Source organism: Scyliorhinus canicula, chromosome 7 (genome assembly GCF_902713615.1).
Source record: "Scyliorhinus canicula chromosome 7, sScyCan1.1, whole genome shotgun sequence".
In the NCBI taxonomy this organism is placed as follows: Eukaryota; Metazoa; Chordata; class Chondrichthyes; order Carcharhiniformes; family Scyliorhinidae; genus Scyliorhinus; species Scyliorhinus canicula.
The window spans coordinates 175,790,310-175,805,258 of record NC_052152.1 but is presented as its reverse complement, the minus strand read 5'-3'; the positions used below and the strand labels follow the sequence as shown (position 1 = coordinate 175,805,258).

The following is a 14,949-nucleotide window of genomic DNA, read 5'->3' as shown; positions in this document are numbered from 1 at the left end:
CTAGTCAAGAAAGCCAACTATTAATTCAGCTTGTTCCCAAACTCATACAATTTTTGTTTCGCAAACTTTAAACTCATTTCAGCCCACTGAGTCCGCAAAGGATCAAGCCCCACCCAAACTGCGTCAATCTCCCTCGGCAACAAACAATTAGGGTTCCTACCGTACTACCTTTCTACTTCAGCCATTCTAACTTCCAGCTGATGCTGATGTTCCAGCATTCTACACTCTTCGTTGGCTGTACACCAAATAACTAACCCCCTCGCGTAAGCCTTGCATGTTTCCCACAAAATGTGGTGTGCTGCCTGCACCAGAGGCGATGTTCCTATTTTCAGGGGCTGCTGAATTTAGCTCCCATGAACTCGCAGCAGGAGTTACTGGATATCAAGCTGGCCAGGGGTCAATTTTTTTTTCTAGGGCTCTTGATATTTTCTCAAGGGCTACTTTCTGGTTTTGGAACATAGGAACAGGAGTAGGCCATTCAGCCCCTCGAGCCTGTCCTGGGTTTAAATGAGATTATGGCTGATCTGTGTCCTAAATCCATATACTTGCATTTGGCCCATATCCCTTAATATCTTTGCTCAACAAAAATCTACCTATCTCAGATTTAAAATTAACAATTGATTTAGCTTCAACTGCTGTTTGTGGGAGAGAGTTCCAAACCTTTACCACTCTCCAAGTGAAGAGGTTCTTCCTAACATCTCTTCTGAATGGTCAAACGGTATTTTTTAGACGATGCCTCCTAGTTTTAGAATCTACAATCAGTGGAAATAGATCTAACCTGTCTTTCCCTGTTAATATCTTGAATACTTGGATCAGATCACCCCTTTCCAGCAAAAACAGGCCCAATTTGTGTAATCTCTCCTCGTAACTTAACCCCTGTGTAATCCAGGTATCATTTTTGTAAACCTACATTGCATTCCCTCCAAGGCCAAAATATCCTTCCTTGTTGGACACAAGGTTGGAGTAGGTAGTTGGAGCAGGAGCTGGCTAGGAAGACTGAAGATAGTGAGAGAGCAAGAGAATAGTTTAACCTGTTGGTGAGTTAGAAGTAGATGAGTATGGTGAGTATAGTTTATGTATGATTAATCAACTGTTTTTTCTTAAGAATAAGTGTTGAATCCAGTCAGTACTGTATCATAAAATAGTTTTGTTGGTTTACAAGACTCGCTGTTCTCTGATCAACACTACACACCAAAGCCATCCTGATAGAGCAAGGCAGAGAATAACGCATGGTATGTCCCTAAAAAACTAGAAATAGGTAGATTTGCGATGACACCGTGAATGAAAATGGATTGAGTGAAGCATTCAAGCCTTTATGTCTAAAAGAACATCTATGAAGCATGATGGAGAGTCTGCAGAAACCAGATCATCTCAGAACAGATGGTAAACTGTGTAAAAATTGGGCATCCTTCAAATAGCAGTTTGACGTTTTTCTCTCTGCATCAGTGCTCAAAGATGCTTCAGAGCCAAGAAAAATAGCGCTCCTCTTAAATCTGGCTGGAACACAAGCTCGAGAGCTGTTTAACTCGTTTGAATTCGATGCGGATGAGGACAAAATGAAGTACAGTATAATTCTGCAAAGGTTTGATGCCCACTGCAAAATGCAAGTAAACAAAACGTATGAACGGTATATGTTCAGGAAACGGCTGCAATATAGTGGGACATAGAACATAGAACATAGAACAGTACAGCACAGAACAGGCCCTTCGGCCCTCAATGTTGTGCCGAGCCATGATCACCCTACTCACACCCACGTATCCACCCTATACCCGTAACCCAACAACCCCCCCCCTTAACCTTACTTTTTTTTATTAGGACACTACGGGCAATTTAGCATGGCCAATCCACCTAACCCGCACATCTTTGGACTGTGGGAGGAAACCGGAGCACCCGGAGGAAACCCACGCACACAGGGGGAGGACGTGCAGACTCCACACAGACAGTGACCCAACCGGGAATCGAACCCGGGACCCTGGAGCTGTGAAGCATTTATGCTAACCACCATGCTACCCTGCTGCCCTCAAGTCGGTAGATGCTTTCATTACGGCATTAAAATTGAGAGCGCAGTCATGTAATTTTGCCTCCGCATCTAACTCCATGATTCGAGATCAAGTAGTGTTTGGAATACAAAATGAACATCTGTGTGAAAAAATGCTTAGAATATCGGTGCAAGAGGCGATAAATATGTGCAAGGCTAGTGAGCAAGCAACAACCGAATATTTTTTTGTTTTAATTTAGAGTACTCAATTCATTTTTTCTATTTCGGGGCAATTTAGTGTTAATCAATCCACCAACCCTGCACACCTTTGGGTTCTGGGGGCGAAACCCATGCAAACACGGGGAGAATGTGCAAACTCCACACGGACAGTGACTCAGAGTCGGGATCGAACCTGGGACCTCGGTGCCGTGGGACTGCAGTGCTACCACTGCGCCACCGTGCTGCCCTGCATCGACCGAATATGCCGAGTTTGTAGCGACTAAAAAGGGCGTGAAGACGGGAAATGTGGCTGACACCATTGATGTTGTGGCACAGCATAGCAAACTGCGCACACTGGCAGAACGCCATTTTGACGATGATGTCACGAGCGTCATGATGTGCACACGCTCTGGCACCGCCCACATGTGAAAGAAATGTCTGCCGCTGCGCAGATAGTGCAGGAACTGCAACAGGTTCGATCACTTTGCAGCACAGTACCGTTTTCCACAAGTTGTTCTAGGAAACAGATTTAGGAAGTCTTACACTGACTGCAGGAGGATCAGAAGTATACAAAGAGAAGAAAAAAAGTTTGAAAACTGAAAAGAAGACAGCGAACCCGAGCAGTTCAGAGAAGAGGACACCTTCCTGATAGCGACAGTCACTGAAGTTGCTCCAAGGGATTCGGATGAAGACTCCACTACGCCTCTCCAAAAGAAGACAAGTAGATCTCGGTCTGAATGGCATAGTAATACCATTTAGAATAGATACAGGTGCCTATGCGAATATAATTTCGTGGAAATCTTTGCTGCAAGCATATAGAACGCCAACTATGTTGAAGTTTCGGTGTTGACTGGTGGACTACAATGAGAACACGGTCGTCACGGAGGGTACATGTTATCTGTTGGTAAGGCATGCAGAAATGGAAATGCCTCTAGAATTCGAGGTGGTCAACGTTGAGCATATATCGGTAGTAGGTGTGCAAGCTTGTACAGCATTAGATGTGGTGCACAGAGTATATGCAACAGATACGTCAATGGAAGCAGAAGAAGACTGGGAAAGTCTATCATGTTTATTTGATGAGCTGGCAGAAGAAGACTGGAAATGTCTAACCGCTGTAGGTTACAGCAGAGGCACTGATGAAGAATTTTTGCCTATTATGAACCCTTCCTCTTCCTTCAGAGTTTTGATTAACCGCCAGATATTCAAATGAGCTCCACCCGCCGAACGCTTAATCGCAGAATGAAACCCCTCAGCAGCATTATTTGTTCTCGGTAGATCTTGATGAACATGCTGATTAACATTCCATACAGCTGTCGGGAATGTAGGTGTTTCTCTCCTTCGTCTGGCACCACGTCCTCTCACAATGCCTATGTAAGTCAAGTCGAAGTAAACGATGAATTCAGCAGGTATTTCTTCATCGTCTATCAAATCTTCATAAGCCTCTTCGACATCTTCAACGGGGAGGAAAGCTAATGCTGAAAAACATCGAATTTTAAGACAGAATTCAGAGTCTGTATTGTATTTTTCTTTGAGGCCTAAATCGGTAATTTTTCGAAACACAGATTGGCTCAAATGAAACAAACATGCCACAACAGATGAATTAAGGAATGATGAATTAATTGCCTTGTGAACTGCAACATCGAAATCTGCCATGATATCAATCGGATCTGCATTAGGTTGCATAATTTTCAATTGGTCAAAAAATAATTCGTATGTCTGCTTTCTTTTATTCGGCAGTAATGCAAAGACCCGTGGAAAACTGCTTCCTTTAACTTGTACATGAATGCAGAACAGTTGAAACCACTGTTGTGGCACAATCTTGAGGGCTAATGGTGGGAAATTCCTTGGACTGGATTGATTCTCCATGATGATATGATGCTAAATCCTGAAGAGCACTTTCTGATGCGAATACTAGTAAGCGCTGTTGATCCTCGGCGCCCGAATCGTATCTCAGAAACTGTTCGCCATTGTCAAGTTTACAATATTTGTCAGGTATTTCAAAACCGTGTCTAGCCGCTGGATTAGCGGGAAATCCAGAATTTTTTTGTCGGCACCTTTGAATAGTCCTTGAGACGACGGGCAACCTAGGTAGTTGAGAGCAGGTATTTTCTGATAGCTGCGTAAACTTGGCCGCTAGTATGCTACGCGAACTTGCTGCTATGTTTTCCACTGCTTCATGCTTTATTTCTGCAACTGCTTTTCTAGCATTTAATGAATCAACATCAGCTGGATGAAGGTGCTCATAGAAAAATAAATAATTTTCGGCTCATTGTTTTCTGTTACCGTGTGAATCCGCACTGAACACAGCCTTCTTTTCTCACATCTCCAGTATTCTTTTCCTAGGTTTGGACTGCTTGAATGAAAATCGTAGATGTAGTTACTTTCATCAGCTACCTTCCTTTTGCTCTTCGTTGACATTGCCATTTCGGGATGGGCGAATTAAGAAAGAGAACGATAATATCTATCCTTTAACGAGGCTCGTTAAAGGAAAGAGAACGATAATAACTATCCTTTAACGAGGCTCGTTAAAGGAAAGAGACCGGTAATAAAAATCCTTTATTACATATTATACCTTGCTATGTGCATTAGAGAAGATTTCTATTTACAAAAAGTCAAGTTACAAAAGGTCTTTGACAAAAAAAATCATCCGACAAAAAAACGTAACAAGTCACAAAAAGTCTTTGACGAAAAAAATCATCGGACAAAAAGACGTAGGACCAAAAGACGTGCGGACAAAAAGACGTTGGACCAAAAGACGTGGACGAAGTGTCGTTGGACGAAATGACGTCGGACGAAAAGACATAGCACCCTGCGCATCATACATGCCTGTGCCCAGTACCCGAGCAGTGTGCATGAATCCATCATCCTGGCACACTCAACGATTCCTGACATGTTCGAGACGCACCCCCGGCTGAGGGGTTGGCTCCTGGGTGACTGGTGCTGTGCCCCAGACCGCCCCAACAGAGTGCCCCCAGCCCCGAATAATGTCCCCCCTACCCGCAGATCGGCCCTCTCCCGACTTTGGCGGCGCTGGACTGAGTCCGCAGCTGCCGCGCTGAGTTCCTGACGGATGAAACCATGAGAGACCCACGCCGTCGGGAACTCGGATGGTCGGGGGCAGAGCATTTGGGGGCAGTCCTCAGGCAATGGCCCAGGACCATGGATACGTGTTGTGCCGTACTCTCCGATTACGCCGCTTTGGGGGGGTGAGAGCATCGCGAAAGCGGCATGCCCCCGATTCTGTCAGGAATTTGGATTCTCCGGCTGTTGCGAACGCGATTTCTACTGTAATCAAAGATTTTCTAGCAGAGCACTTTGGAAATAGTGGCAGGATTGGAGAGTCAGCATGGATTTATGAAGGGCAAATCTACTGAAATTTTTCGAAGATTTAACTAGCAGAGTTGATGAGGGGAACCTTTCAGAAAGCTTTTGACAAAGTTCTGCGGAAGAGATTAGTGTGTAAAATTAAAGGGAATGGGATTAGGGGTAGTGTATTGAGATGGATAGAAAACTGGTTGGCAGTCAGGAAACAAAGAGAAGGAATTAATGGGTCTTTTTCAAATTGTCAGGCAGTGACTAGTGGGGTACTGCAGGGATCGGTGCTAGGACCTCAGCTATTCACAGTATATATACAGTATTAATGATTTGGATGTGGGAACAAAATGTAATATCTCCAAATTTGGAGATGACATCAAGTTGGGTGGGAGGGTGAGCTGTGAGGAGGTAGCAGAGATCCTTCAGTGTGATTTGGACTAGTTGAGTGAATGGGCAAATGAATGGCAGATGCAGTATAATTTGAAGAAAATGTGAGGTTATCCACTTTGGTAGCAAAAAAATAGAAGGCAGACTATTATCTGTATGGCCATCAATTGGGAGAGGTGAATGTGCAACCTGACCTGGTGTCCTCATACACCAGTCACTGAAGGTAAACATGCAGGTACAGCAGGTGGTAAAGAAGACAAATGGTATGTTGGCTTCACAGCGAGAGGATTCAAATGCAAGAGCAGGGATGTCTTGCTGCAATTATACAGGACCTTGGTGAGGCCACACCTGACATATTGTGTGCAGTTTTGGTCTCCTTATCTGAGAAAGGGCGTTCTTTCTCTCGAGGGAGTGCAGCGAAGGTATACCAGACTGATTCCTGGGATGGCAGGACTGATGTTTGAGGGGAGATTGAATCGGTTAGGATTGTATTTGCTGGAGTTCAGAAGAACGACAGGGGATCTCCAGGAAACCTACAAAATTCTAACAGGACAGAGATGCAGGAAGGATGTTCCCAATAGAGGGCGTGTCTAGAACCAGGGGTCACAGACTGAGGATAAGGGGTAGACCACTTAGGACAGAAATGAGGAGAAATTTGTTACCGAGAGAGTGGTCGGCCTATGGAATTCGTTACCACAGGAAACAACATAGAAAAATGAAATATAGCGTGGTGAAGTGTGGAGTTATCCACTTTGATTGGGGGAGAAAAAAGGAATATTTTTTGACAGGTGAGAGATTGGGAAATGTTTGCACTCTGAAGGAAATGTTTGCACTCTGAAGGAAATGTTTGCACTCTGAAGGAAATGTTTGCACTCTGAAGGGCAGGAGTGTCCTTGTACATGAATTGTGGAAAGTTGAATGCTGGTCCAACAAGCAATTTGAAGAGCCGGTCAAAAAGGTCACATGACCTACTCCAGTTCCTATTTCTTAGTCGTTAGGGATTGCTTATTTTCTTGGGGATTCTAAGGGGGTATCTGATTGAAAGGTCTGATCTAACAGGAATATTTTTAATGGTACAGATTAATGTTCATAATTTTGGTTTCAGTCTAAGTCTATACATCCTATTAACACCAGCCTATGTAACATCGCACACACAGCGTAAAATAGGTTGAATTGTGTAAGAATGACTTGAAATATATCAGTTCTGAGCCTCACTATCACTGGAAATTCAAATTTTGACCTGAGAAATTACTAACTTGAAAATCCCAACATTACAAAGAGCACGGTGCAGGAATATATTATCGCAAGTCAATGGCATCATTATGTTTTGCATGCTCAAGGTATCTTGCATTAAACCAACACTAATAAAATGAATATTTCCCCAATAGTCAGAGTAAAATGCAAGGTGCCACGCAGACACAGGGAGAAAGTGCAAATTCTGCACCAGCAGTCGCCCAAGGCCAGAATTGAACCCCTGTCTCATGCCCTGTGAGGCAGCAGTGCTAACCACTGGTGGAAACAATTTCATTCTAGACTTAACATTGATTGGGAAATTACCACCATCACACGGTTATTTTCCAACCTGTGTCAATGTGACGAATACACACTCCTGGTGAGGAGCCTTGCTCACTCAAGAGTGCTTATTTGCAAATTGCATACATGCTGTCAGTTATCTGCAATCCGATGTGTTTTTTTCCTCCGCTGGTCTTTATTTGCTTATCTTTTGTAGCTGGTATGCTGGAAAGTTAAGTCGATCTGAAGCAAAAGTTACTCTTCTATCCACCCAAACTGTGACCGGCTCTTTCCTCATCCGTGAAAGTGAAAATCAAGAAAATGGATATGCATTATCTGGTAAGCACTTGACACAAAGTAAGCATCATTTCCCCCCAACCCATGCATTAGATATTTTATTAGCTATCGTGAGAAATTTAGGAGCTGCTGCGTGGATTATTTTGAGCTTTGTTGTGGGGAAATGGTTTGGGTTTCACAACCGCTGCTGATCATTTGCAACAGGACAGTCAAAACCGCATATCCAGTCCGTTTGTGGTTAAAACTGAATCAGATTTCCTGCCCGGGAACCGTCTACAATCAACATCTTCATTTCCTATCTCGATTAAAACCAGAACCAAATAGTTTTATTTTTGTAAAGCAGTATGCAGTGAGTCTGGCCTTTAACGCAGGCACACTTGTTGCTCCCAAGGCCGATTCGAGCTGTCCAAGCCCAGTGAATTCAGTCCTATTTGTCCTTATATTTCTAATTTGCTGGTTATGTAAAGGGCTATTTGCACCATTGATGAGGAAATCACAAGTCAGAAAACCAAGATCCGTTCATGTGAGCAACTTGAGACATATGCACTTTTACGTTCTTCAGCAAGTACAATGGAACCTCATTCCATTGTACTTGCTGAAGTGACTCATGTAGACACATTCTCAAACACCCATGCCACAAATAATCTGGGCCACTGCTACCTCAGATCCCACTCCTTCCACTTTCATGACCTCCCCCAACGCCCCTGTGTCTTGATACCTGACAGAAGCTCCGGCTTGTTTTCCTCTGATGAATCTGGTCAGCCATGTTGAGTTGCCTGATTGAAATTCTCCCACTGCCCTCACGAATGTACGTCAGATCAGAGCCTCAAAATCACAAGGGCCCCTTTGTGTCAGTCGTGCCTGGAACACAGAAGTCAGGTCCAGTGTGGGTTAGTTAATGGTTGAGTAAGGAGATAAGTTGGTGATGGGGTAGGTGAGTGGGAAGGTGAGTGAATTGGGAGATGGGAGGTGGGTAAGTAGGAAGGTTGGTAGGTGGGTAAATGGGTAGTTATGTGGGTAGTTGGTTCAGTGAGCAGCTGGGTAAGTAGACAGATGGAGGAGTGGGTGAGTGGGTATGTAGATGTGTTGATAGGTGGGTCAATGAGTCAGCTGGATAGGCGGGCGAGGGATAGTCAATTTGGGTCGGAGGTAAGGGGGTAGTCCAATTGGTCGGTGGCAGTCTGGTGAACGGGTTAGTTACGTTAGGTCTGGGGGTCGGCAGTACTTTTCTTTTTTGATTTCTCTGTCTAAGCCTTTCGCACCATTTCCCATCCAAATCTTTACAACTGCCCATAGATTGTTGCTGACTTCTTCAAAGTTGCCATTATCTTCAACCCTGTTGCCCATATTCCTCCGCTGTCTCTCTTCTGTACCTGTGTAACAAACCTTCCATGTTTTCATTCCTACTTAACCCAATTAAGCCAATGCACATGATTCCTCCTTTGGGTCTTGATGGCCATTTCCATTGTGGCTAACTTTAAAAATCTTCTATTTCTGACTTCATGCTGACTTCAACAACATCAATAAGCATGGAATCAGCTTCCGTTTGAATATTGCCGATATTCAACTTGACCAATAATCTCTCCACCGCCCACCAGATTCCATAGCATTGCCATCCCATTCAACGGCTTGTTCAGCATTAAGTCATGGATGACCAGAACATCTTTCGGTTGAACATTGGTAAGCCCAGAACTATCGCTGTTCAATTGTCAAAAATAGTGCACATTTTCACCTATTCAACCCCCTCCCTGATTCAGATTATACTCAACAGTGCTGAATTGTACAGATTTTGCCTCATTTCTAATCAATCACTAAGACTGCCTTCATTGGGTTCCCAAACATTGGTCATCTCCATCGATCCTTACTTCACCCCCAATTAAACATATGCCCATGCCTTTTTCATCAATAGGTTTAACTGCTCTAAAGCTCTCTTCATTGGCCTACATAAATTCTAGCTCACACAACCCATTCAATCCTGTTTTAGCTCCCATCATCCTTCGTGCCTATCCTGACTTTGATTGGCTGTACATTATTTCAAAATCCTTCCAAGGTCACATCCTGTACCCAACCCTGCCCTTCCCCACCCTACCATCTCCTGTTTCTGCAATCTCTTGCAACCCGACATTTTTTGTTTTTTTACCTTTTGTGTAGTCCACTGTGTGGCAAAATCTACAGATGTTTACTTACAAATTCACCAATCAATTTTTTTTCCTCACCTTTAAAAACCTCCTAATTTGATAATCTTCCAAAACTCTACTGTGCCAGGTTCAACTGTAACTTTGTCAAATGTTTACGATATTTCACGATATTACAATTGCCTTATTGTGCGTGTTATTGTTGATTCACATGGATGCGACTTCTCAAGTTTTCTTTTTGAGCATTTTTCTTCCATTATTGGCAGTTGGTCAAATGACTCCACTCAGCGAATAAAAGCAGGAAAATTGAGGGCTTTTGGAATTTGAATTGGGAGACTGCAGTGGCTCATGCCAAATGAAGGCTTTCATTTATTTTCATCTTTGGAGTTCCAATGAGTTCAGTTAAACTATATACCAGGCTCTCACAGCCTTCTTTGTCTTACTATGTCATATAGAATTTCCATTTTACCCTTTCTTCTTCAGTACGAGACGGAGACGTTGTAAGACACTATCGAATCATGCAAAATAAAACTGGGCGGTTTTCCCTCACTGCGCACACTGAATTTTCCAGTCTGAAAGAGCTGGTAGAATACTACAAATTAAATAATCTTCGATCAGGTCTCCGATTGACTATACCTTGTCAGAAAGTAAGTGAATTTTAAGTTTAAAAACCATCCATATTTAACCTTTTTATAATCCTCAAGCTTTTTTTTTCAAAAAGAACAATGTACAGCTTTGCTTGTAAGTCAAAAAGTGGCAGAAATCAATATGATGTGTTTGCAGTAAAGTTGGCCTTTTCTTGATATAAAACATTTGCACTTCCTGATATTGTGGGTCAGTATTCTGATTTGCAGGTTCCCAGCATAGAGCCTCATATATCAGGATATCTCACAAGTATGGCCTATCATTTTGCTTCTGACAGACAAGGTTCCATCCCAGGAATACATAAAATTTATCTTGGTATGTCAGTCCATCACACCATATTTAGTTTCAATTCCTCATTCTCCAATAGGTCCATGTACGTAAGCAAACACTCTATGCACAGCTGGACCTTCCAAACAGCAGTGCAAGTTAGGTCGCTCTTATTTCAGTTGTGATATGAATGCTGGGAGAAAAATCTTTGTTCAATCTAAAAAAAGCTCTTATTTGCAGTTGGTGAGACCTCTCTGTGAGTAAAATACTCTTCTTTGTATCATGCCAGAGAATTTTTAAAGGCCATCTTAACTGACACTTGATATTAGCCTCTCAGCTGAAGGACAACACCTTCAACAATGTATTCCTTTAGCTCATGTTATATTCTCAAGACCTGGAGTGGGTTGAACCCAAAGCCTACAAACCAAAAGTTGAAGCTGACGCCACCTGAACTGAGATTCAATGAAATTGGAGTAAACATAAAGGCTACGGCCAATTGTACATCTCATATCCGTGTAGTATTTGATAACGTCTAAAGGTATTTCATTCATATTTTAAAATCTGCAAAATGCCAATGTGGGCGACACGGTAGCACATTGGTTAGCACTGTTGCTTCACAGCGCCAGGGTTCCAGGTTTGATTCCCAGCTTGGGTAACTGTCTGTGTGGAGCCTGCACGTTCTCCCCGTGGCTGCGTGGATTTCCTCCGGGTGCTCCGGTTTCTTCCCACAAGTCCCGAACGACGTGCTGTTAGGTGAATTGGACATTCTGAATTCTCCCTCTGTGCACCCGAACAGGCACCAGAGTGTGGCAACCAGGGGATTTTCACAGTAACTTCATTGTAGTGTTAATGTAAGCCTACCTGTGACACTAATAAAGATTATTATTACTGAGTTCTTCAAATGAGGTATTTGTGAAGATTTTCCAGCCAAAACTATTCCTGGATGAACGGTTAATTTTAACATTCATATTTTGGGTGTTCATTCGGGAACAGCAGATAGAAGATTAATCCCAATTAGCTTAAATGTCTGACAAAGCCAATTTTTGAGCAAGTGGCTATTCTTTTTCACTTTGACAATCAGTGCATATGAACTTTTCAAGGAAATGTTCATTCATGTCTTGTATGTATTTTATATTTGAAGCACCATCAGCCAGATATAAGCGATTTGTCCTACCTCACCGTGGATGCCTGGGAACGACCAAGGAAAGAGTTTACTTTTACGGAAAAGCTGGGTTCTGGACATTTTGGAGAAGTATATGCCGGATATTGGAACAAAACAGTTAAAGTAGCCATCAAAACAGTCCACGTTGGTAAGTGTCATGTGAGAGTACCTTTAAAAAATGGGTGTTTAAGAAATGTACCTTTTAAGGAATGGTGTTTATCAGTGATGTCAGAGTGTGGGTGGAGCTGGGCTGTCTGTCAGGTCATTACATTTGTTTTAGGCTATTTGCTGCAGGGTGTGTTTTAGTTTTGTTTTCAGTGTTAGAGCTGAAGCCAGACAAAGCAGGTGTACTGTTGATCTCACTGCCATGAAAAGACTATGGGCGCGATTCTCCGCCCCCCACGACGGGTCGGAGAATAGCGGGAGGGCCTTCCCGACATTTTTCCCGCCCTCCCGCTATTCCCCCCCCCCCCCCCCCCCCCCCCGCCCAACTCCCGACACGAATCGCTGCCGCCGTTTTTTTACGGCCGGCAGCGATTCACAGCTGATAGATGGGCCGAAGTCCCAGCCCTTTACGCTGTTTTTACGAACGGCAAACACACCTGGTCTGGCCGTTCGTAAAAACGGCGGGAACAACTCGCTTTTTATAACCATGGCACAGATTGGCACGGCAGTACCACGGCCGTGCCAAGGGTGCCATGGGCCCGCGATCGGTGGGCACCGATCGCGGGCAGCGGGCCCGATGCCCGCGCACTATTTCTCCTTCCGCCGCCCCGCAGTATCCATTCGCGGGGCGGCTGAGGGGCATCCCGGCCCGCGCATGCGCGGGTTTCGCGCAAATACGCGATGACGTCATCCGCGCATGCGCGGGTTGGAGTCTTCCAATCCGCGCATGCGCGGCTGACGTCATATGACGCGTCAGCCGTTAAGCCCGTGATGCCGGAGCTCACGGCGTCGGGCTGCTAGCCCCGACCGGGGACCAGAATCGGTTCCCGGTCGGGAAGGGGCGCGCTGGCGTCAAACCCGCCCGGGTTTGACGCCAGCCTTACGATTTCTCCCGTTTTGGGAGAATCGCGCCCTATCTCTTGATAATTTGGTGAATTCAGAATTATAAATGTTTTCAGTAGTGAATGTAAACCTGATGTACTTCTGTTAAAAGGTGTTTCTTTTGTCTTCTGGATGTTGTTTGGGAAGTTATTGAGGATTACTTAGTGTTATTTTCCTTGGGGGTTGTATTTGAATTGATGGTTGCTAAGATGTTCACTGTATGTTTTAAAAAGGTTAACTTGAGTTCATAGAAAAAACATTGTTTTGCTTTAAAAAAACTACTTTACCATTTCCACTGTACCACACCTGTAGAGTGGGCCATGTGCTCCCCATACCACAATCTATTAAAAGTTGTGGGTCAGGTGAACTCCATGATACACTTTGGGGTTCTCTAAACCCTGGCCCATAACAAATTGGGGGCTCAAGGGAGATAAAAATCTATTAGATTGGCTTAGTGAACTTAAAGACAGTGAGGGGTGAGCATATTGTGGTTGCTTTTCAGGTGTGATATTCTAGTTTAAGTGGGGAGTGTGTTGTGAACAATGGCTCTTTCAGAGGCTCTGAAGTTTTTGCAGGTGGAGACGGTCACAGGCAATACCTTACAGACTGTTAGAGTTCGCAAAAACATTGCAGTTAACATTAAATGACAAAATGCAAAAAGATGAGATAATTATGGTGGTGGCTAAGCATTTAAAGTTGCCTGAGATACAGTTTGACTCATTGGAAATGGCACAAATTCAGTTACAAATTGAACAAATGGAACATGAGAAAGAATTAAAGCTGCTTGAATATGAAAGAGAGGAAAAAGAAAGAGAGAGAGAGGAAAAAGAAATGGAGAGAGAAGAAAGTAGAAAAGAAAGAATAGCCCTAGCAGAACAAAAAGAAAGAGAAAGGAGATACAGATCAGGGAAAAAGATAAAGAGAGAGAGTTTGAACTTCAGAAAATGGCCATGAAACATGACAGTCAGTTAAAATTGGCAAAACGTAAAGGGAAACGTACAGTTGGATGATAGTGATGAGGACAGTGAGAAAGAGCGTCAAAGCCAAAGGCTTGGTGGGGATCTATTTAAATATGTCCAAGCATTGCCAAGGTTTGAAGAGAAGGAGATAGAAGCCTTTTTCATTTCATTTGAGAAGGTGGCTAAACAAATGAAATGGCCACAGGACATGTGGGTATTACTGATTCAAACAAAGCTGATAGGTCGGGCGAGTGAAGTGTTTGCATCACTACCAGAGGAGGTATCTGGGACGTATGAGGAGGTGAAAAAATCCATCTTGGGTACATATGAACTAGTGCCTAAAGCCTACAGACAAAGGTTTAGAAATTTAAGAAAAGAATTTGGTCAAACATACATGGTGTTTCAAAGGCTCAAACAGAGTAATTTTGATAGGTGGATAAGGGCTTTGAAAATAGACTAAACGTATGAAGCTCTCCGAGAAATTATGCTTTTGGAGGAGTTTAAAAATTCAATTCCTGATGTAGTGAGAACTCATGCAGCAGAGCAGAGGGTTAAAACTGCGAGGTTAGCAGCAGAAATGGCAGATGATTATGAATTAGTTCATAAATCAAAGCTTGGTTTCTGACATCAGTTTCAGTCTGTGAGGGATAGAAACTGGGAAGATGAGAAATACTCAAGTGGTAAAGGTAAAGGTGATCTGATGGGAGATAATAAGGAGAGTGTACCTCAGGTTAAAAAAGAAATCCAGGAGGGTGGAAAAGAAATGAAAAGTTTAAATTGTTTTCACTGTAATAAACTAGGCCATGTAAAGTCACAGTGTTGGTGGTTGAAGAAAAGCACTGGGAAGGCTGATGTGGTAAAACAGGATAAGACAGTGCGTTTTGTTAAAGTGGTAAAGAAAAGCCCAAGTGAAGTGAAGGAGGTGCAAAAGATTGTACAGCCTGATCAAGAGGTGATTGATAAGAAGGTGCCAGACCTCTTTAAAGAATTTACTTGTGTGGGTAAAGTTTACTCATGTGTATCAGG

The 14,949-nt window shown here is 43.4% G+C and overlaps 1 protein-coding gene across 1 annotated transcript in view; it reads left to right on the top strand.

Moving 5' to 3' along the window:
* The window catches only part of LOC119969571 (tyrosine-protein kinase SRK2-like), a 52,635-nt gene that overhangs the window by 11,612 nt on the left and 26,074 nt on the right, over window positions 1–14,949 (top strand). Inside the window, exons 2-4 of the mRNA XM_038803353.1 lie at window positions 7,629–7,750; window positions 10,327–10,490; window positions 11,897–12,065. Of these exons, the coding sequence (XP_038659281.1) occupies window positions 7,629–7,750; window positions 10,327–10,490; window positions 11,897–12,065 (455 nt within the window). The remainder of the gene's footprint in view (window positions 1–7,628; window positions 7,751–10,326; window positions 10,491–11,896; window positions 12,066–14,949) is intronic.